This window comes from Fistularia commersonii, chromosome 28 (genome assembly GCF_037954325.1).
Source record: "Fistularia commersonii isolate RoL2024-O1a breed Wild chromosome 28, RoL_Fcom_v1.0, whole genome shotgun sequence".
Taxonomy (NCBI): Eukaryota; Metazoa; Chordata; class Actinopteri; order Syngnathiformes; family Fistulariidae; genus Fistularia; species Fistularia commersonii.
The window spans coordinates 2967101-2990825 of record NC_141311.1 but is presented as its reverse complement, the minus strand read 5'-3'; the positions used below and the strand labels follow the sequence as shown (position 1 = coordinate 2990825).

General features: G+C 45.1%; 1 protein-coding gene across 1 annotated transcript in view; it reads left to right on the top strand.

Moving 5' to 3' along the window:
* LOC147217171 (E3 ubiquitin-protein ligase rnf213-alpha-like) overlaps nt 1-23725 on the top strand; it is a 40846-nt gene that overhangs the window by 8509 nt on the left and 8612 nt on the right. The window contains exons 12-50 of the mRNA XM_086176426.1: nt 1008-1063; nt 1508-1679; nt 1778-1897; nt 1993-2091; nt 2176-2298; nt 3271-3454; nt 3557-3730; nt 3867-4019; nt 4100-4719; nt 4971-5130; nt 5208-5425; nt 5627-5764; nt 5888-6052; nt 6365-7631; nt 7744-7925; nt 8009-8164; nt 8251-11856; nt 12935-13059; nt 13155-13271; nt 13347-13471; nt 13589-13711; nt 13792-13847; nt 13968-14121; nt 14195-14336; nt 15165-15356; nt 15446-15573; nt 16186-16334; nt 16435-16641; nt 16733-16920; nt 17029-17140; nt 18163-18263; nt 18355-18537; nt 18622-18788; nt 19869-19971; nt 20078-20192; nt 20264-20465; nt 21263-21450; nt 21541-21663; nt 21749-21853. Coding sequence (XP_086032552.1) covers nt 1008-1063; nt 1508-1679; nt 1778-1897; nt 1993-2091; nt 2176-2298; nt 3271-3454; nt 3557-3730; nt 3867-4019; nt 4100-4719; nt 4971-5130; nt 5208-5425; nt 5627-5764; nt 5888-6052; nt 6365-7631; nt 7744-7925; nt 8009-8164; nt 8251-11856; nt 12935-13059; nt 13155-13271; nt 13347-13471; nt 13589-13711; nt 13792-13847; nt 13968-14121; nt 14195-14336; nt 15165-15356; nt 15446-15573; nt 16186-16334; nt 16435-16641; nt 16733-16920; nt 17029-17140; nt 18163-18263; nt 18355-18537; nt 18622-18788; nt 19869-19971; nt 20078-20192; nt 20264-20465; nt 21263-21450; nt 21541-21663; nt 21749-21853 — 10698 coding nt within the window. The remainder of the gene's footprint in view (nt 1-1007; nt 1064-1507; nt 1680-1777; nt 1898-1992; nt 2092-2175; nt 2299-3270; nt 3455-3556; nt 3731-3866; nt 4020-4099; nt 4720-4970; nt 5131-5207; nt 5426-5626; nt 5765-5887; nt 6053-6364; nt 7632-7743; nt 7926-8008; nt 8165-8250; nt 11857-12934; nt 13060-13154; nt 13272-13346; nt 13472-13588; nt 13712-13791; nt 13848-13967; nt 14122-14194; nt 14337-15164; nt 15357-15445; nt 15574-16185; nt 16335-16434; nt 16642-16732; nt 16921-17028; nt 17141-18162; nt 18264-18354; nt 18538-18621; nt 18789-19868; nt 19972-20077; nt 20193-20263; nt 20466-21262; nt 21451-21540; nt 21664-21748; nt 21854-23725) is intronic.

The following is a 23725-nucleotide window of genomic DNA, read 5'->3' as shown; positions in this document are numbered from 1 at the left end:
CCAGTCCAGAGCAGTGGTGCTGCCGTACCACTGTGGTCAGGATAGTAAACAAATTATAATAAATATAGAATTGAATTTTGAACACCGGGGTGCATGCGATCTGCCCATTGAATATTCAGTATACACGCGCACATATTTCTATTTTCTCAATATCTAAAACGGGTTGATGAAGACAAGCGTGAACATTCTTGTATTATTGAACGCCAGTGATGTGCGGTGAGGTTCATGACCGGTGAGTTTCTAACTTCATCAGATTTAGAAAGATATGAACCCTACAGAGTAGCTTATTCGCCACTTGCTAACTCTAGCTTGCTGTGACTGCATTCTGCAGCCGAGGAGTCGTAAGAAGAATCCCTGGGATCACGAGCGCCCCCTGCCATGAGGCAGGAGAACTGCGTGCCTCACTTAGTGGCTCTTTGCAGCCGTTTTATGATCGCTCAGCACAAGAAACTAGTAACACACATAGCTATTGACAAATTGGAAAATGTAGTTCATATAGCAAAAGTGTTTTAAACATTTTAATAGTGACATGCAGAGAGACAGCAACTTGGTCTTAGTGCAGAGCATGCCAGCAGTCAGCCGTCATTGCGCAATCTACACTGAGGCTCAACAGTCCGTGGCCTCACCGCACGTCTCTTCTCAGTATTTGAACAGTAAATGTGAAAATCCAGTGATTTTGAATAAACAATCTAAAACTGGTGAAGTTAAATCAAAAATACCGCTACAGTGCAAATCACTGATAAATACATTACTTTTTTCATTTGACTTTTTCTTTTCCAAGATAGGGAAGTGAGGCACGGCCTCTCCTGCCTCCCCTGACTGCACGTCACTGTCGACTTCCCAAGTTTTTTTTTCCTACTGAAAGTCCATGATTTCAGTTTATCATACCGCTTCTAGAATATTATTGCAAGTATGCAGAACGATGCATGGCCTTCGAGCCACTTTGAGTACTGTGAAACTTCACATTGTTGCCGTTGTAAATATTCTCTGCTTTCTCCCCATCGCAGACTGTATCTCGTATCATCTCGCACATCCAACAGAATATCATGGCGGAAAAATACAGGTGATTATCTTCAGACACATTTTCTTTGTAGGAGTTTATCATCTGTGTTCTGATGTAACCAGGTGGAACATTGAAATGACCCACGTGTTGAAAGTGAGGGCTGGTGTAGCTGTGTGAACCAACATACGCCCATCTTGCGCAATACAGAGGCTAATACCATCACGAAATTGATGCGGCTTAACTATAAATATTGTTCAATGCTTCGTCATAAGCTACCGACCTTTCTCAAATTTCACCTCGCATGATCACCTGCGGTGCAGGGGTTAGTATTGACGTTGAGAAGGTTCTGGTTCGATCGGGTTGAATTTCTCCGTATGTGATCAACAGGCGACCAGTCCAGGATGAAGGGGTTTAAAACCCCTTTCATATTTTCAGTATGTCTTCTTGCTGATAAGCAAAAGTAGAGACACATATGCTCTTATCTTTCTCATTTTTTTATGTCAGTTATATCTCCCAGTCTTACTGGAGAGAGTGTGTGGGTACAGCGGTGAAGCTGTTAGACAAGATCTGCAGAGGAGTCAAGCCATCGTCACATACCCCCGGTTGGGGAATTCCCAGAGAATGTATGAAACTGGTTGCATCTGTTTCAGACTTTGTGGTGAGCAGCGGAGGACAGGTATGAATAAATCAAGCAAAGGATGCAAATATCTGATAGAAGTAGGGTCTGCCAGCTGGGGCTTGATTTCACCAATACTGATGATAATTCAACTTTAGGAGACTCATGGAAAGCGGCAATTTGCGAAAGACCTACTGATGTCGGAAGCGATGCCCATCATGAGACAGTGGACCAGCTCGTTCTGCACAAGGAGTTTGAATAGCCCAACGGAGATTGAAGTGAGCGGCGTCACTTTATTAAATCAAATAGTAGAAGACGTCACGGATGGATGCTTGTAACCCCCTTGGCTCGGCTTCTTCTGTCTGTCGAGCAGATTTGGGACAACATGCTCTCTATCGCCTTCAAAGATGAGGATTGCACACAGGTCTGGAGAAAGATGTTCACCGTGGATTTTGAAGGGAGGTTCAAACGGGTAAATCATCAGCGATTCCCGACATTGTAGTCACGAACTTCTGTTTATACGATGCACGATACACAACGCGTTGTATGCTTTCAGGAAACCGCTTTTGATCAGGTTGAATTCTACTGCACAAAAATCGAGGCGCTCCAAGTCACAAACCCGCATATTGCTTCTTGCATCGAGAGATGTGCCCTTGAAGCTGTCACGTCTTTGTGTCAGGTATGATGCGGATTTTTAAACCGACATTGATTTCGTACTGTTTATCTCATCATTTTATATGTGTAACCTGGAGGAACGTGTCTGAACAGTGATATTTAAAATACAGTGGACCCTCGCTTCTACGCGGTTCGGCTTTCGCATCTTCGCTACTTCTTGGATTTTTTCGTATTATTTTTTGTAATTCAGTTCTCGCGATATATCGTTCTTCAGTGTTTTTTTTTTTTTTTTGCAGTATTTTTATTTTTATTTTTATTTTTGTGATGAAATAGCCATATTCTAGCTTGAGAAGAAAGAAACAGTAGAATTAAACTAAAATTCATTTTATAGAATAAATAAAATACGAAATCTCCTTTGCTCAACCAAGATACCCAGCATCACGAAATCTCGCTCCTACCGTTGTACCCACGCCAGATCTAATAACAACACGCCAAAAGTCTGGTTTAGAGCCCAAGCGTAGCAGGAAGATGCTGACTATTGCTGAAAGGATAAAACTGTTAAAGGAAAGCAGAGGTTTTGCTGAAGTTGGCCGCCATCACAGCATTAATGAATCTACAGTTTGTTACATTAAGAAAGACGGAGCTTATATTAGGAAAACAGCGACCTTAAGCTTTGCTAAAACGGCACAACGGTTGATGACGAGACAAAATAAATGAATTGGAAAAATGGAAAACGCTTTGGCCATGTGCTAATTGTACCTCACAATCATCCAAAAGTCTTTAGCGTACCGTATAAAAGTGTGGGGAGCGTCATACAGTCGATGCTGGGTTGATAACAGTTTTCGGGAGGTTTGTAAAGGGTTGAGTGAGGTTCACCGAGATACCGAAAATACCATCAAAATGATCACGTCTCTACTTCGCGGGGAAAATGATTAGGTCCCTGGTGGTGCAGTGGTTAGCGCTTCCGCGACACAGCGAGAAGGTTAAATTGTTGTTTTGCATATAAATTTTTTTTTTTTTTTTTAATTTTACTCAGACCAACACTGAGGGCAAACTGCTTGAAAGAGTGAAGATAAACTGGAAGTTTGGGAAGCTCATCTCAACCATTATCCAGAAATCCTGGCCGAGGGACCATCAGGGCAACTATCAAGAAGATAAACACGGGGTTCTTCAGCACCTTCTCAGCTGGCCTGCTGCCAAGGATATTTTCGCCTTATACGGTATATCCTCGGATCGAGCCAACGTCGCGCGACTTTGCGGCATTGATCGATTGATTGTAAATCCGTCGCAGAAAATCGCATCCAACTGTTCGGTCTTATCAGGTGCGGAAACAAAGCTGATCGAAAAACTCTCAGAGGACGCAAGAGATCGACTCGCCATCGGCATCTCGGCGTTCACGGCCATCAGAGACCAGCTTGTTATCGGAAACATTGAAATCGGCCTCCTCTGTATCATTTTGAAGAAGGAAAGCGCCTTCTTGGAACTGCTGAACATCGGTAACCCAGCACTTTTCCTTTAATCGTTACAGATTCTTCTTCCTTTTAATTGCAACCCGAAATAATGTGTCGCTCATTTCCCGCGATGCCGTCGTTTGGAGCTGTTATTGAGGCACTCCCATGATTCTACCACCAGATTGTCTGTCTGAAAATGAAAAGTACAAGGACAAAGACAACATGTGCAAGTTGCTGAAGCACAGGCAGGATGAAGTCAACGCTGTGTATCATGAGAAAGAACTGGTCCATGTCTTTCTGACCATGAGTCACAAACTCGAAGAGTACATGCAAGGTACTGTTTTTATGCCACGTGGACTCGGCTGAGCGCATCTGCACTGAGTGTAATCTATTTCTTTTAAATGTCAACTTTAGTAAGCGTTGCCGACATGGATAGCAAACAGCAAGTCGACGTGGAGACGATGCAACTGGACCGTTTCATGGAGGTCCACCCTTTTGAAGAACCTCCCTGTCCGATGGCCGGTGTCGTCACTTTCTTCAGTCTGGATGAAGAAATCCGAAGCATGTCAGAGGTCCTCTACGCATTCAGAGACAGCTATATATTCAAACTCTGCTGGGAGAGACAAGCCAAACTCTGGGCCAGTGCGGAAGAGAACGCCAATAACCCCGCGGAGAACAAAGCTGCGGACGTTATCGTAACGCCAGACGTTCTACACGATGAAATTTTTGAGCCTTGCATTGCTTTTTACAAAGATATCTATACATGTTTGAGGAATGGCAGTATAAGGCTCAAAGAGGTCAACCAGCTTTTCAGAGATTACAAGAACAAGTACAGGGAGCTGGCGCAGGACCTGGTGATCATGTGCAGGATTGACCAGTCATCGGACAAACAGTGGATCGACACAAGGGTTCAACAAATCGAGCAGTATCACGAGCTCCATCTGGCCGTCGAGTCAGCTCAAGTAATCCTGACGGTGAAGGAGACGCTTGGTCTCCAAGGCGACTTCAGGGTCCTGGAGACGCTCAGAGAAGTTGTAAGTTGCAAATATTTTGACCTGCGTATCTCTTGGAAACTATACCTCGAAGTATGTTACACAAGTAAACTCCTTGCGTCCTGGACGATTGGAGAAGCTGCTTAGATGCTGCCTAGAGAGCGACTTCCCAGATCGAAACAAAAAAGGAACAAGCCTAGAAACTGTCCGGTCCAAGAGATAGATAGATATAATGTGTTGCTAAGTGTGTTCCTTAAACGCCAATATTATTATTTTCTTGGTTCTCCCATCAGGATCAAGCAGCCTTTCAAAATGAGCAGCTTAATCGGATTGACAATGACTTGATGCAGGCAAAGAGGGTTCTGTTGGACATCACTGAGCCCCGCAGACTTTGCTTGGAGCAGCTGGGCCTCAGGCGACACTTTGTCAAATGGGTAAAAGACGCTCTAGAAGGTAAGGGCAAATAGCTCCTGTATCGTTTCGGAAACGTTTTCGAATGCAAGCTCATAAAACGATGCAAACATTTTCAGATATCAATGAGCTGAAGGTGTTTGTCGACCTGGCGACCATCTCGGCGGGAGAGAACGCCATGGACGTGGATCGCGTTGCTTGTTTCCATGACGCTGTCCTCGGATTCTCTTCCATGCTGTATGACCTCAAACCGGACTCAGGTTTTAATGCTCTCAAAGAGGTGCTGCAGAAACTCTGGAAAGCTTTGGAGAATGACCGTAACCTACCAAAAAAACTGGTAAAAACCCATCGAGTTAATATCGTGATACTTCGTACTATGTATTCTTGGACTTTATCGTATGCATAACAATTGTTATGACCTCATTTACAGTCGTTCAAGTTCAACAAATCATGAACCAGTGAAGAGCGTTCTTAGCATTAGCAGGGCTTAACAAGAGATGGTTACACCGTCATAACGTGATATTATTGTTTTTTGTAGAGGGACACTGCACGCCATCTGGAGTGGCTGAAGACCGTGAAGGACAGTCACGGCTCAGTGGAGCTCTCCTCACTCTCACTCGCATCAGCTATCAACAATAAGGGCATCTACCTGATCGGCGCAAATCCCGCAAAGAAGGTAAATTCTGATGCCGGCGATTGGGTTCGAGATGCGATTGCGAATGTCGAACCCTGGAATATAATTCATTTCGAATTTCAGTCGAGTCTATGCGAGGATGTTTGTTTCCGTTTGGTTATCCAGTTGAGTCTGGAGACCGTCCTGGAGCTCCACATTCCAGAGGAGCATGATGACAGGACTCAGATGCGTCGCTATTCTCTCGATGACCTCCGGGACCTGCAGAACAAGCTCATGCTAATGTCTGGAAAAGGAGATCAGGGCCAGATGGAAGTGGACAACTTTGCGGAGGTTCTCCATCAAAATGTTTCCATATCTCAGTGTGTTTTGACCGGTGACAATGGGTGATATTGACGAGGTACACCGATCGATACCGATCCGTTGGTTTTCTCTTTGGAGCTCTTTTTGGAGTCTCCAAGTTCTCCGTGGGGAGAGTCACACAGACATCGATGCCATCGTCATAACGTTATTCCAATTCTTAAACCAACCCGGTTGGAGTTCCAGTACCGGCTCAAAGCGGCTGCTAAAAGCAGAACATTGAACATAAGAACATAAGAAATTGAACATGAGTCCGCAACTAATCGATATTTTTTTGTTTTTCAGGTTTTCGCCGGCGTGCAGAGGCTAGCCGAAGCATTCATCGCTATCCACAATGCCGGGAATCCCCTATTTAGAGGCTGGGGAGCTAAAATCAGCTGCTGCTCAACCAGCAAAAAATTGAGCATCGAGATGGACTTCAAGCTGAAGGGAAACCTCGATCCCGTCACTTTGCATGGTTGTGCAGAGAAGCATCTGCTGGAGGTTTGCCGGCGAACGGAGAAATGCTTGGATTTCTGGATGGATTTTGTGGACAAACAGAGGTCCCAGCACTACTATTTGAACTACTACACGGCTGAGCAGATTGTCTACCTGTGCGGCCAGCTGTCCCAGCAAAATCTGACTCACATCGAGGACCAAGCTCTCATGATGCTGTCCTTCATCCGGCCGAACTGCACGGCTTCGGACTTGAGACAAGCCTGGCACGAGCTCCAGTATGAAATCATCACCAAACCTCGCGAACAGAACGAGGACATCGAGCTCCAGACTTTCATCGTTTTACCCGCGGTAGAGCCGAAGGACCGAGACCGCAGTTGGGAATCGCAGTCCCCTCCGGATCGCGACGATCTAGCAGATGGTCTCCGAAGATTCGATGCTACGTGGAACGCTTACATGGAAGACATGGAGCGTTTTCTCCCAAATCTTCTCGATATGAATAACCTTGGAAGACTGTTGGATATACTGGCAAGCAAAGGTGAAAGCGGAGACATTTTTGAAAATAATCCTGGATTATTCACAATCAGGGAGCTCCCCAAAGGCCTTGTCCTTGGGAGTCCAAACCTCATTGTTTGTCCGCACAAGGAGGTCTTGATTTCCTCCATATCCATTTATATGACGAGCAATAATGAAAAGCTCCCATCCTACGACGAGGTGCTCCTGTGCAATTCCTCGACAACATATGAAGAGGTGGAGCTCTTCCTCAGACGTTGCCTCAGCGTCGGTTACAAAGGACAGAAGATATATTCTCTCCTGTACGGGGATCTGCTCACTTATGAAGTGAGCGCTAAATTTGAGAGCTTTTATCAACGCATGAAAATGCAGAGCCAAAAGAACTACAGACTTGTTATCATTTGCAGCTCGGAAAGAGAACACTCTTACCTTCCGTCGGCCTTTAGCCAGAACAGACTGCACATGGTTCCCCAGGAGCCACTTGCAAAGATCCAGAGATACCTCCACCAACACTACGTGGTACCAGAAGGTCACTGCAGCGCCGCGGCGGTGTTTAAGGACCGCTTGAGTGTCGGCGTGGTGTCGTCCAAAAGAGCCGGCGTTGGTGTGTACAGTTAGATTCGGTTTTGCGTACAACTAACGCCTTCAAATGTTCGAATGAAAGGAACTGGTGTTACTCATACTTGTGCTGTATCACATGTCTTCTTTAACTTCAGGTAAATCTCTCTTCATCAAGAGGCTCTATGAAAAGTTAAAGCATTCGACGCGAAACCCCTCAACGATGAAGACCATTCGCTTGATCGAGCCCAAGGTTGACGAGAACGCCATCCTCCAGTCCCTGCTAAGTATCCCCGAGAAGGACCAACTCATCGTGTTGCATTTTGACGTCACGTCATCGGTAAGAATTCCGATCGACTATCCAGATAAGTCCTCGAAAAAACTTCAACTTCACGTACGGTGTCGATTCGTTTTGTTTTGAAGGTGGAGAAAGGAATCCACGAATACCTTTTTAAATTGTTGATTCTGCGCTACATGATGGACTCCGAGGGAAAGATGTGGAATTGCAGTAATAAGCATCTGTACGTTGTCGAGTTTTTAGAGTCAACCGTCAAGCCGACGAAAAACGCTTCGCAGCAGGTAAGGATTCATGCAAGTCCGGCAATTTTTTTTTTGGTTTGTTTTTGCTTCTTCCAAGTCTGTGTTCATTTCTGTTTTCTGCACAGCCCCAAACCGCGGTCGGCTCGTTCATAGACGTGTTCCCGAGTATTTTCTGCCAACCGCCGAAAGAGGTTCTGATGCTGGAAATGAGGAAACAAGAAAATCCTCACATGGTCAGCGCGGACGACCCGCTGACGGATGACGGCGAATTCAGGAGTGAAGTCTTCCAGCGGCCGTACCAGTATCTCGCTCGATTTCATAACCGGCGCAATCTCGACGAGTTCGTCTATGAAGAGGCTGCAGGGACTCCTGTGGAATGTCTCCAGATGTTCCTCATGTACTGTGGTATGCTGGACCCCTCCTGGGCGGAGTTGAGAAACTTTGCACGGTTTCTTAACTTTCAGCTCAAAGATTGCGAGAACTCCGTTTTCTGCGATGCCGCTTTTACCGGAGACACGCTAGCCGGATTCAAAACCTTCGTGGTGGATTTCATGATTCAGATGGCAAAGGACTTCGCCAGTCCGTCGCTCAGCATCTCCGACCAAAGTCCCGGCCGGTCGCGGGTGGACTTGACGGGCGTCAAGGACGAAGACCTGGCGCCGTTTTTGATCAGAAAAAGATGGGAAACGCAGCCGCATCCGTATATTTTCTTCAACAGCGATCACGTGTCCATGACCTTCATCGGGTTTCATCTGAAGCTGAATGAACAGAACGTTGTCGACGCCATCGAACCCGTCTCCGGAAAAGTGATCCGAAAGAATATCATGACAAGGGAGTTATACGAAGGCCTCAAGCTGCAGCGAGTTCCCTTCAACGTTGACTTCGATAGTCTACCGAGAGGAAAGAAAATCGAACACGTCTGCAGTGTTCTTGGCGTCCAGTGGCCTCTCGACCCCGACGAAACGTACGAGCTTACGACCGACAACATACTGAAGATGCTTGCGATCCACATGCGGTTCAGGTGCGGCATCCCCGTCATCATCATGGGAGAGACCGGATGCGGTAAGACCAGGCTCATCAGATTCCTTTGCCAGTTGCACAGAAGCGGAGCGCCCAGCGAAAACATGATACTTGTGAAGGTGCACGGAGGGACGACGTCAGAGATGATTTACACCAAAGTGAAGGAAGCGGAGCAAATCGCCTCCGTCAACAAACGAGAGCACGGGTTCGACTCTGTCCTCTTCTTCGACGAGGCCAACACCACGGAGGACATCAGCAGCATCAAGGAGGTCCTGTGCGATAAGACCGTCAGGGGGGAGAGTTTAACACCCAACTGCGGATTGCAGATAATAGCGGCGTGCAACCCTTATCGAAAACACACGGGCGAAATGATTAAAAGGTTAGAATCCGCCGGTCTCGGATATCGAGTCCGAGCCGAGGAAACGAACGAGAAGCTGGGCTCCATTCCGCTGCGGCAGCTAGTTTACAGAGTCCAAGCGCTGCCGCCGAGCATGATCCCTCTGGTGTGGGACTTCGGACAGTTAAACGACAGCACCGAGATAATATACATCCAGCAGATCGCCAGACGGGTGGTCGACGGCAAAGGAATCGATCCAAGTTACACCAAGTTGATCACCGACGTCCTGTCGGCTTCACAGAAGTACATGCGGAAGAGAGAAGATGAATGCAGCTTCGTCAGCCTGAGAGACGTGGAACGATGCATGCAGGCTTTCGTTTGGTTCCACGACAGTCACCGCCTGTTTTTTGAGGAGCTCGAGAAGTATGTCGACGGTGAAAACGCCGAGGCTCCTGAGTGGCGTCGGAAACAGGCTCAGGCCAGAAACCCCGTGCTGTGGTCACTGGTCATGGCCATCGGAGTGTGCTACCACGCCTGCCTCGAGAAGAAGGACAAATACAGGCAGAAAGTGTGCAGAGCCTTACCGCCGGAATACAGCCCTGCAAAAATACTGCAGGAAATCACACTGATGCAGGATTTTCTCCTAAGCGGCGTGCCGATGGGGGATACGATCGCCAGAAACAGCGCCCTCAAGGAGAACGTCTTCATGATGGTCCTATGCATTGAACTGAGAATCCCGCTTTTCTTGGTCGGGAAACCGGGAAGTTCAAAATCTTTGTCCAAAACTCTGGTGGCCGATGCGATGCAGGGTCAAGCCGCTCATTCTAACCTCTACAAAATGTTCAAACAGATCCACATGGTTTCCTTTCAGTGCAGCCCTCACTCGACACCCGAAGGCATCATCAACACGTTCAAACAGTGCGGACGATTCCAGGAGGGAAAGAACTTGAACGAATACATCTCAGTCGTGGTTCTCGATGAGATCGGACTGGCTGAGGACTCCGCAAAGATGCCGTTGAAAACCCTTCACCCGCTGCTGGAAGAGGGATGCATCGACGACGAGCCGCTGCCGCACAAAAAGGTCGGCTTCATCGGCATCTCGAACTGGGCTTTGGACCCCGCGAAGATGAACAGGGGTATCTTCGTGTCTCGAGGCGACCCCGACGAGGGGGAGCTCATCGAGAGCGCAAAAGGCATATGCTCCTCAGATGCCATGGTTTTGGAAATGGTCAGGGATTTCTTCAAACCTTTTGCCAGAGCCTACCTGAGCATCTGCCGCAAACAAGGCAAAGGGTTTTTCGGACTGCGTGACTATTACAGCCTCGTTAAGATGATTTTTGCCGCGGCCAGAGCCTCTCAACGGAAGCCTACTCCCGAGGAGGTTGTCAAGGCGGTGTTGAGAAATTTCAGCGGCGGGGACGACGTCGACGTCGTCTCCGTTTTTACCAAAAGGCTGCAGATGGAGCCGAATCTTCACGACATCAGCGCAATCGAGTTTGTGGGAGAGAACATCAAGGCGGTGGGCCAAGATGAAGAGTGCCGCTACCTGCTTCTGCTGACAAACAACTACGCTGCTTTACAGATTCTGCAGCAAACCTTCTTCTCAGAGAGCGGACAGCCTGAAATTATCTTTGGCTCCAGCTTTCCAAAAGACCAAGAATACACTCAGATCTGCCGCAACATAAACAGAGTGAAGATTTGCATGGAAACGGGTCAAACTGTCGTGCTCCTGAATTTGCAGAACCTCTATGAAAGCCTCTACGACGCTCTAAACCAATATTATGTCTATCTGGGAGGACAGAAATATGTTGACCTTGGACTGGGAACCCACCGTGTCAAATGTAGGGTGCACAGAGATTTCAGGCTCATCGTGATTGAGGAAAGAGAGGTGGTCTACAAACAGTTCCCCATACCGCTCATCAACAGGCTGGAAAAGCATTACCTGGATATTCACACTGTCCTCAAAAGTGAGCAGAGGACGATCGTGGACGAATTGGAGAAATGGGTCCGGCTCTTCATGTGTGTCAGCGGTCAACATACAGCAATAGTTCAGACCAACAAGTACAAGCCGCCAGATGTCTTCATCGGCTACCACTCGGACACGTGCGCTTCGGTGGTTCTTCAAGTCATCGAGATGCAAAAGGAGAGGCTGGAAATCTCAGATCCCAGTAGAGTACTTAGCGAGGCTAAATTGATCCTCCTCAAATGTGCCACGCCAGACTCGGTGGTGCGCTTGGACTACACGAGCCTTCCCAAAGTGGAGAGTGAACATCTTTCCAAGGTCTACTTTGAAGAGCAATGTAACAACTCCTTTGTGGACTATATAGTTGCTCATATACATCAGGAGGTTCGCTGCTTGTCCCGCTTCACAGAGGTAATTAACACATTTTATATACATATATATCAGAACTCAATATAGAAATAAACACATAAAAGCATATGACAGGGTGCCAAAGGAGGAACTCTGGTACCATATGAGGAAATCTGGAGTGGCAGAGATGTTAGACCGGTGCAGGACATGTATGCTTGCTGGGAGACAGTGGTGAGGTGTGCTGTTGGGGTAACAGAGAAGCTCAAGGTGGAGGCTGGACTCCATCAGGGATCAGCTCTGAGCCCCTTCTTGTTTGCAATGGTGATGGACAGGCTGACAGATGAGGTTAGACAGGAATCTCCATGGACCATGATGTTTGCAGATGACATTGCAAACTGGAGTGAGAGCAGAGAACAGGTTGAGGAAAATGAAGGTTAGTCATAGAAAGACACAATATATGTGTGTGAATGAGAAGAACCTGGGTGGAATGGTGGGGCTACAGGGAGTGGAGATTAAGAAGTTGGAGGAGTTCAGGTACTTGGGGTCAACAGTCCAGAGCAACGGAGAGTGTGGAAGAGGTGAAGAGACGGAACCAAGCAGGTTGGAATGGGCGGAGAAAAGTGTCGGGAGTACTATTAGATAGAAAACTATCAGCCAGAATGAAAGGAAAGGTGTACAAGACAGTGGCGAGACCAGCATTCTGTACGGCCTAGAAACAGTCACGATGACGAATCGACAGAGGCGGAGCTGGAGCTTGCGGAGTTGAAGATGCTAAGGTTCTCTTCGGGAGTGACAAGGATGGATAGGATCAGGAATGAGTCCATCAGAGGAACAGCACATGTTAGACGCTATGGAGAGAACGTCAGAGAAGTCAGACTGTGATGTTTGGGTCACGGACAGAGGAGGGATATGTTGATAGATTAATGTTGGAATTGGAACTGCCAGGCAGGAGGTCTAGAGGAAGACCAAAGAGAAGATTTATGGACGTAGTGAGAAAGGATATGAAGGTAGTTGGTGTGAGAGAGGAGGATACAGAGAATAGGGTTAGATGGAGAAGGTTGATTTGCTGTGGCGACCCCTGAAGGGAAAAGCCCAAAGGAGAAGATCTAGAAATAAACAAGTAATCCTTTATGTGACATAGGTGACAACATTCTCCAGACTTCTGACATCTTCAGACCTCAAGCCATTGGAGCAAAAGGTGCACAGCATTGTCCTTCTTTCACTCCAGCAGTTTGACACCGAGACCTCTTTTCTGAAGAAAATAAGGTATGCGGTTTGTACAACATTGATCCAATCCATTTATCAGGATACAGAAATAATGATTCGTAATTCACACGAACTGGTTTGGGTTTTTGTGGCAGAAACTTCCTCACAGCCGGCAGCAGAAGCAGCGATAGCACACCGCGCAACAAGATCCTCATCATTCAGTGTGATTTCAACGAAAACTCACACAGCGTGAATCTCATCGCGTCGGCAAAGTAAGTCCGATATTCCGTTTTAGCTTTGCGGAAGCTGTTCTGTTGGCAATACCGAGAACTGCCGCTCCTTTCCAGGTATTCATCCATCAACGAAATCAACAAGGTGAATCACCTGAGCGCGGGCAGCAAGGTGTTCGTTTACTTCATCACCAGGCTCCCCAGAATGGAAGGAGGGACGTCTTACGTAAGCTCTCATGGAGGTAAGATCCCTACGAGTCGGCGTTGTTTTGCTGTTTTCTGGATTTTTTTGGGGGGGGGATAAGGTAAGGAAGAGACGAACGTACCAATAACCCGAGGACGTTTTTTTACAATCGCAGGCTGCTGGAGATCAGTTCATATTGATGACCTCAGACAATCACAAGACATCATTTCAGACATTAAGATCCTGCAAAACATGACCATCAGTCAGATGTTCCAAGTAAACGGGAGTCCCACTGAAGGTAAGTGATCGGTAGAGTATAACACGCAAAAGCACATTTGTACATTTTTCTGAATATGCATCGCTTGTAATTCTTTTAAGCAGCCAAAGAGGACGGTGACACTGTTAATGGAAACGAGGAGGAGTCGGGACAAAACGTGAGCGGACGTACCCGTGCAATTCGCTCTGCATACTCGACAATTCTAACAAGTGAACTGCCGTATTCTCCTGCTCTGCGATTCTTTGGGATTCAAGCTCACTGTATTTTCCTACCGCAGGTTGCGAAGCGTGTTCTGGATACCACGGCGCTGGTACGCAGCTGCGTGCAGAGTGCGGTGGGTATGCTCAGGGACCAAGGGGACAACGCTTTCCGCGGCACTCAAAGAGTCGAAAACCTACTGACGCTCCTCAGCGACGATGACGAAATAAAAGGTAACGGGTTCTTTTCGGCTTTCGTTTCACCGCAAACGTCCCCCGCGTCGCTCAGGTTTCTCGTTTCGGCCAGGTGAATTCCTGCAAACGGTGATGAGGCGCCTTCACTTGCTGCTGGCCGCCTATGACAGCAGTTCCTTCTCGTCCATCAAAAGCAACTGGGTCATAAAAGAGGCGTCTAACATTGATGCCTTGCAAGAAGGAGGAACATTCAGGTGAGAGGCCATTGCCGAAAAATGAATACAGTATACCCTTGTTTTTGGCGGCGGTTACGTTCCACAAAGAAGCCGTGATAGGCAAAAACCGTGAAGTAGAAACCTTTATTTTTTTTTTACAATTATTATACAATTAAATACTCTATTATACATTGAAAAGAAAGAACAAACCATTTTACAGGCTCAATTATTTGTTTCACAAATAAAAGTACTGTACTTTAGAAATGTTTTTTTCAACAAATAACTTCTGTACTGTCAAATGATAATTTTAATCATCAATGTGAACAGAAGGCTTCAAATTGCGGAGATTAGCACCGCCCACCGCGACCTTATTGCTGCTTCAAAACTTATTTCTGCTGTCGTCTTTATGTTTTTTTCTTCCTTCTTTATGGAACGAACGGAAGATTCATTAGTTCCGTAATGCCGACCTACAACCGCATAGCTTTTACCGTCCCAGAAGTTTAACTTTATCTGCGATAGATAGCATCTTCCGCTGCCCTTTGGGCCCTTTTGTCGGTCCAGAGCGTTTTGTCAACATCATGGGTTTTCGAGAAACTCAAAATTGCAAGAGAATTTGCACGTACGTCATGTAAATCTGGCAAGCTGTTTTACGTACGTGTACATATTAAACTGCAACGTTATTGACGCGCAGGTAGAGAAGAAGGGGAGTGACTTTTTAAGCCAATCAGAGTGCAGAACACAACGCACGATGCAAATCCGTGAAGTAGCGAAACCGTGAAAAGTAAACCGCGTTACAGCGAGGGATCACTGTATACTATTTGCTTCTACGTCTCTTTTCTTAAACCGCCCTTTCAACTTTGTGGACAGACAAACCTTATGGAAACGTGTTCAAGCGGTGGTCGTCCCTGTCCTGGCGCAAATCGTTTCGGTCATCGACCGTGACCAAAACTTGGACGTGCTGCTGGACGGGACGTGTGACGCGTCCGTCAAGAGGCTTTGGTTAGATATATTTGGCAACGAGAAACTGCTGGATATTCCTTACCTCACGGTTGGTCATCAGTAAGTCCAGATAACGTTGTACGGCACACAGAGGACGTACCATTTTCTGGCCAGTGGTTTCACCTCTCGGCTGTTTCTCTCTTCCGTAGATCCGAGTCGAGGACGATCCTCGTCCAGAATTACATTTCCCAGGACAGGAACATGAGCTGCTGCATGCCTTTTAGTTGGAAGATCAAGGACTTTCTAGAAAGCCTCTGGGTTTGTGCTCTTCAGCAAGGTAACCGCTTTAGTCATCAGTAAAACAGGCTAGCCCGGTGCTTCTCAATTATTTTCCGTTTCGCGCTCCACCCACTTTTGTCTATAAAATTGTTCTATGTACACCTCTGCACAACATTGTATCCTTCTTAACATCTCAGAAAAGAAAGAAATATAGATGAACTTGCAACATAACAGTGCGCGCTGGAAGTAGCTTTCACAAAGCGTGCAAAATTCGGCATGTTTTCGCTGAAAAAAACTCAAGCTCCTTATCAGCGTAATGAGGTGTAATGTCTTTAAGTGACGTCTTCATTTATTTGTCTTCACGCTGTCCGCCGACACCTTTTTTTAGCTTTCCGGTGACTTTCGTTTGTCACCGCCTTTCTGATCATCTCTGTCAAATATCTTTCCTTGTTGTCTCTGGAGGGTTTGCTCACTTCATATTTCCTGCTCTGTGCTGTGTGTGTGCAAACTCAGTGCAGAAAAAAAACAAACTACACTATAGCGCTAATAAGCATGTTCCCCGGGGTCACTCGTGCCTCGCCTGGCATCGCACCGCTATCTGAGAAGCAATGGGCTCGCCATTTATCTTTTCTCTGCACTTTTGCATTGATATAACCATTTTGTTACGCAGAGCAAGAATTTGATCAGTTGTTTTGGAAGACGCCGTTGGGACAGTACATTGCAAAGGCCGAGCCGGAAAAGCAGACGCAGTTCTTTGATCGATACTTGCAGGATTTTGTCTCCATGACAATGAATGTGACTTGCCAAGAGGATCTACAGGTTGCCGTTTTCTTTTTTTCTCCGCGCTGTATTTTTTGAAACTACGATACATTCGCTGCCATGCACGTGCCGCTCAAATTAACTCTACGTCCGTCTCCAGCTCCTGTGTCGAGCGCTGAGGTGCTGTGTCAACGAGCTCAGGTTCGAGGTGACGGCGATCCGCACGGTGATATCTCTACCGTGGGTCCATACCGCTTATCATCAGTTTAAGAAGCGGCTGCAGAACCTTTCCAGGATGACCCGCATCGAGCCCCGGGTGACTCTGGATCTGCTGAAGAATTCCAGCTGCAGAAACGGAGTGGAAATGGTGAGCTTGACGAGCGCGAGTTCGCCGCGGCAGCGTCCGATACGACCCCTTCCCTAGAAATGTCCAATGACTAATTTCGTTTTTTTTCGAGGTCCTTGACGCATACGCCGCCTTTGCGTGCGTCGAGTACCTGGAGCCCAGAGAGTTGGACACAGATGCCCAAAGACAAGCCTGGCTCAGACAGGTCAAGAAGCTTCAGGTGCCCATCGCATTGACCTGCTCAGAGGACGCCGCGAGACCTTATAAGGCGAGGACCAAGGGAATTGTCCGTAGAGTCCAGTAAGTAAGCGGTCCCATTTCTTAATGGGACTGGTTTTTATTGAATGTCCTACCAGGGAACTACCTCATCCTTTGGTGCCAATAACTACAATAACTTCTTTTTCCTAGATCCGCATGGAATCGGATATTTTCCCTCTCGTTGTTTGTGGAGCACCTGTTTGAAGAAATACCGAGGGAGCTGACGCCTCTCGTTTTAGAGCATGTTCGACAACTTGGCAAGGTAAGTCATGAGTTGAACGCTCCAAAATTGTTTCATACCAGTTCAGAATAAGTCTGGTGATAATTAGGATCAGTGTTTCCCAACCTGATCATCAGGTGTGCCCACTTTCACCTGATTGGTCCAAAAAGTGATTTATTCAACGCAAATAGTTTGTCTTGGTATGGCATGCAGATACAAGCAGAGCAATGAAACGCTCTCCCACTAGATGGCAACAGGTAGTGAATGAACCTTTGGATCTACCGGCTGCTGCTCAAACAGCAGAGTAGTTAGTGTTTTTTTTATTTACATTTTGGGTAACACGCATTTTTTTATTTATATTTTTGTTTATTTTTATTTATTTATTTATAAATGTATTTTATTTACTTATATATATATATATATATATATATATAAAAGTAAATAAAATAAATATAATATATATAAGAAACTTCATAGTTTTCACTGAGACACTTTTTAGTTTATTTTTATTTCTTATTCTGCCTTTTCTCTTATTTTTTTTTTACTCTTTATACAATTTTCTACTATTATTTATTACTGTTATATTTTTCTTGTGACTGTGGCACAACAATTTCCTTCAGGATAAATAAAGTTGTTGATATCTTATATTATCTTTTATATATATATATATATATTATATATTATATATATTATTATATATTATATACAATAGTTGAGCACCTGTATATATTATATATATATATAATATATGTATATATATTATACATATTATTATATATATATATTATATATATATATATATATATATATATATATATATATATATATAATAATTATTCAATTTTTATTTACATTTTGGGTGAAATATTTTCATTTGCAGTTGTCATATATATATATATATATATATATATATTTGTCAGTTATTTTTTTGTAACAAAAAATACTTTTCTGGACAATTTGTGATTTTTGATGGTCAATAAAACTACCCGGTGTTCTTCATCCCAGTCGATGAATTGGACTAAGTTTTTTCTCCAGTGTCTAACGGCCTCTTTTCCACCATCAAGGTTCTGGAGCGAAATTCAGACCTGAAGACTCAGCACTCGTTCGAGGCCGTTATCCATTTACTCAAAAAGTGCAAAGATACCGCCGTCGATAAGATTTTCAGGTACCGACCCGGTTTTCGGTGGTTTTATTCCTCTTTCTCTCTCATCGTGATTCCGATTTTTGTCTTCACCATTCACTTCCACGTCATCCAGGTTCGGCCTCACCCTTTGCCCGGTGTGCATGGGGGACCCGCAGGATCCTCTCAGCCTGCCGTGCCATCACATCTACTGCGTGGCCTGCATCAAACAGTGGCTGGTTGATGGTCAGATGTACTGTCCTCTCTGCATGGAACCCGTTCCCGACGGCTTCCAGCTGGTTCCTTCCGAGGAGATAAGGTTTATTGTCGCGTTTATCGTCAGTTAAGACGTTTCACCTTGTAAGTCAAATGACCTGTGGTTGATTTTGCCCTTCCTTTGCAGGTTTCAGGTGGACCAGCACACACATTTCAGGAAACAATGCAACGCCTTCTTCGTAGACCTGGTGTCTTCCGTGTGTTTTAAGGATAATTCTCCACCCTGTTCTGCTGTCGTCCTCCACTTGCTGTCCTTCTTGCTGGTGGAGGGTGGCACCGCTCTCATTCCGCAAGGTAACTTACTGCTACAGTTTCTAAAGAGCGATCGGCATCACATATTTCTAAGACGGCTTCAGCCCCCGTTTGTATCCTGACGGTTCAGTCGCAGGCTTTTTCAGCATCCGCCGGCGTGTCACTGCAACGGCTTCGGTTACAAACCTGATCGCTGAATTACAATAAGATAAACTTTATTGATCCCCATAGGGGAAAATCATTTGTCACAGTTATAGGATCAATAAAAATGAATACAAATATAGATTGAGAGACAATTATGAGAGATGAGATGAGATGAGAGATGAGAACAACTTTATTAATCCCGAAGGAAATAGTTGTGCCAGAGTTTCAAGTAAAAAAAAAACAGTAATAGATAATAGTAAAAAGGAGGAAGAATAAGAAATATAATGAAATATGAATTGTCTTAACTTAATTAGAAAACAATTAAAAGACATCCACAAATAAATAGACAACAACAACAACAACAAGAACTACAAGGATATCAACAAAGACAAATGTTGTAAATTGCAGACAATAATTGGTGTTGAAATCTTCTTCACTGCTCATCCCGGAGGCTTTTTCAGTTCTGAAGTTCTGATCGGAACTGAAAAAAGCCTCCGGGATGAAGGGTGAAACATCCCAAAGTGAAGAAATTCAAGTCCAGTTGCCATGACAATAAGATTTCGACAAGAATTCACCGTGACCTGAATGACTGAGAACCTCCACAGACAAGTTACAGACAAGAGATCTACGTTTAGTCCGATAAATTACAAAATGGGGACTTATTTCGGCGAGAAAATTATTCATCCAGTACAAGGGTGTCTGGGTGACCCAACCTAGATAAGCTGCAGAAGATGGATGGATGGATGGATGGATGGATGGATGGATGGATGGATGGATGGTCCACAAACACAGATCTTTTAGGAATATTAGTGAATAAAAATGTAGCGACTTGGACAACAGAAAGAACCAGTCACTCCAAACCTCTTGTACCTCAGCATCATCTTCTACCAGCATGTGATCTTTGGTCCCTTCGACGTATTCGTGTGTCACTATTTTTACCGATATAGATTTTACCCGCTCTGTATTGTTCCTTCCCAGTTAACCGCCAAATTCTTACGAAGATGTTCTCTCCGTTTGATGACGCGGTGGACAAGAACCCAGTGGTCCGGTCAGTGGTGCTCAAACTCCTTCTCAAGTATAGGTAAGGTCGCCGGGGTCGCCTCAAAACCCGCTTCACGCACTTCTTTATTGTTTTTTTTTTCTTTTTTAAACATTTCTTTTTTCCCGTTTGTATCGTTTTTCCGAAGTTTCGACGAAGTGAAAGGCTACCTGCAGCAGTATCTGCTCGCGGTGGAGAAAAACAAGATCTTGGAGGAAACCGATAAAACCAAACTCTACTCTTTGTACCTCAACTGCCTGGAGGTAAAACAAATTACATTTTTTGGTGATATTTCTATATATATTCTTTATTCATTTTCATTTCCTTCTTGAAGGATTCAATGTTTGAGAGGGTGCAGTTCAGATCGGCGGCAGACCGGGAGCGGTGTTTGCGTCACGAAAGCGTCTTCCTGACCGAGCACCTGCAGTCCCAGACCGTGGAATCCGCCACTGTGGAGTATCTGCAGCTGGTGGCCAGGTTACGTATGGACCTCGATCTGGCAGCTACGCTCATTGCGGAAAACCCAGAATGCAAAGGTAAGGATGTGCTTTCCGTTGATCTGTGCATATTTTCAAACCGTATTCTTTGCACTATAAGGCGCACTTAAAATCCTTACATTTTCACAAAACAAGTCTGTGTGTCTTATGTATGAATTCTTGTTGTGCTTACTGACCTCCAACTAATTTTATGTGGCACACCGCTCTCAAAAATCTGTCAAAATGTTTTAGTGCGACTTTGGTAAGCGACGAAGCCGCTTCCTTGGTTGTATCTGGGTTACAATGTCAGACAATGTTCGTCAACTCGTGATGTAGTGCTGGAATACAACGTTGTTCCAACCTCACGCTTACTTCAGGTGTCCGCTATCACCGGCAATGATAAAAACCAATCAGAGAACAGTACGTACCGGTACTACACTTACGTCCGCCACTTTTTGTAACTTCGTGATTCGACATAAAATTACTGTACTGCCCCCCAAAAATGGCACCTGCTCAGAGACATGCCTACAAAGCGTAATTCAAACTCGCCAAAGAATTCAACATAAATGACTCAATGGTTCAGAAGTGGAGAAGGCAAGCAGGTGAACCGCATCAAGTAAAGAAGACCAGAGTTTCTGCAGAATAATGTTTCGGCTAAACTGACTATTTTGTTTCGCTTTACATGACGTATGTTTTATCATGTGCCTCATAACGCGGTGCGCCTTATGTATGAGAATTGACCCGTTCACTGATATCGCGCCTTATAATGCAGCGCGCCTTATAGTCTGCAATATACGGTAAATGATTAGCATGTGATTTTCAATGAAAGTTGTTCCTTCCTTTATATCTCTACCAAGAAACCGGTCGGAGTGCGAGCCCCGCCTTCATGGCCAGCGTGGTGAACTTGTGTAAACACAGCGGCAACAACTGGTACCGCGTCTACCTGATCCGCAAGATCAGCAGCCAGCATGGTGTGAAGTTTGTCCTCAACCTCCTCAAACTGGACAGTATGCACTGGCTCTTCCCTGAAGAAATTCTGCAAAAGGTCTGTTTATCCACGAAATGGAAACGGCTGACGGCGTTTTGTAAATCGGGTGATTGCAGTCGCAGGATGATCGACGTTATTTGTACTTAGAGAGAAGAAGCCGCTACGATTGATCCGTACCTAGTTTACGGGGAGAAATACAAGACCATCAGGAACGCAGTTGCAGATGCAACTCTGAAGGACAGAGTGGATGGACTACATGAGATTTTTGAGGTAATATTTCTTTTTTAAGATATGTTTTAAAAACAGATATTCTTTATTTTTCTTCCTCAGTTACCCTTTATCCCTGTCTTTGCAGCCGAACGACAACTCATCGCAGCGGACGACGGTTTGCCTCCTGCTGGCGCTGTTCAGAGAGTTCACGACTCTTTACAGAGACGCCGGTTTCAATCCCAAGGCCGAGGTAACTCCACACCTTCTGCCTCACAGCAAGAAGGTCCCTGGTTCGATTGCAGTGGGAGGCTTTCCACGTTCTCCACATTTCCACGCCGGTTTCCTCCCACAGTCCAAAAACATGAAAGACCTTCATTGGAGATATGAAATGAATGTCTCAATATGATAATTGTTTTTTGACTCGCGAAAATGAAATGTTTGCGAACCGAATTTATTTTTCCAATGAAATGAACGGGAATCCCATTGATCCGTTTCCTGGAGGAAGGCAGGGTTATGAGGGCTTCATGCAAATAATGGCCAAACTTGCAGACTTGTAGAGCATCGGGATAAATAGCAATTTATTATTTATACTAATAGATACGTTGACATTTTCCACTTGAGACGAGGAGGTGGTTCTTATTTTTTGCCCCTTTTTCCTCCCAAAGCTGAAAAATCCATAGCCGAGGAGGAGAGTTCGGAGCCTCTCTGGCCCGGACGGTCGCGGCATCAACAACAACATCTCGTGTATGAGATCCAAACACCGCTATCGCTAGCATTTTTCACTTTCTCGGGAGCCATAAAGAGGGCTACCGTAATTTCCGAACGATAAGCCGCGACTTTTTTCCACGTGAACAACGATGCGGCTTATATATGGACTTTTTTGGGTGGGGGACGCTAACTAGCTTCACGCCGCTAAAACATTTCTCCTCGTCACATCGGACCGATGAAATGCCCGGGAAATTCTGAGTCCGTTCAACTCCGACACCGAAGAAGACGACTTTGACGGTTTTAGTGCGCAGGAGGAAGTCGGAGATAGCGATCGGCTAGCCGGTGCGGCTTATATTGAAGTGCGCTCAATAGTCCGGAAATTACGGTAATTTAAATGCATCATTAAGAGGAGGGCACAGCGATGAACGATGGAAACAACGCTGAGTACCGCGCGTGACCTCCGCTACGCTAAAACACAGGGTTTGAAAAAAATGCTCACATCAAAAATGCTCCAAAAGATTACATGTAACATTTACATGGAATATCACGTAAGAATACGCTATTTGTGTTACTTGTCAAATAAATCAGCTTTCTTTTTGGAGCATTTTTGGTGTGTGGAGTTTTTCAAAATCCACTTAGTTGACTTTTTTGATCCAACACTCGTCCCTAACCTGGTAGCGGATGTGTGTGTGTGTGTGTGTGTGTTTCTTTCTTTCTTTCTTTCTTTCTTTCTTTCTTTCTTTCTTTCTTTCTTTCTTTCTTTCTTTCTCTCTGTCTTTCTTTCTTTCTTTCTTTCTCTCTGTCTTTATACAATTTATACGAATGAGAGAATGAATGGTTGTATTAAGCGCACCTGAATACAAGCCGCACCGGCTAAAAGTGACTAAATAAATATACGTGTACATACACAGGCTGCACTTTTCTATAAGCCGCAGGTGTCCATGTTGTAACATATATTTACACAGAAACATTAACATGATTTTTAATTAATATACCGGTAATATCCACAAATATGTTATGGAAATTAACGGAAATGAGTTTTTCCAAACAGTGCCTGTAACACGGCCAATGAAATAATAATAATAATATATATATAATATATACAATATACTGTTGGGGAGGTCAATCCGTTATATATTATAATAAAAGATTAATAATAAATAACACAAGGAAAAGTCTATCTTCCTCCTGCGCACTAAAACCATTGGAAACCTGAGGAAACGTGTTTCCCTGTACAATGAAATCCTTACGTTAGTGTCCACAGTGCATTTAGATTTGTATCGACAATGAATTGGACGTTTTAACGTTATAATAAATATGACGGGTGTGGGCAGTGCAAGTAAAACACGGAGCACAACTTGATGTGCGACGGTCAAAGTGCAGGTGCAACGATGAGTGCAGTTTAAACGGCAGC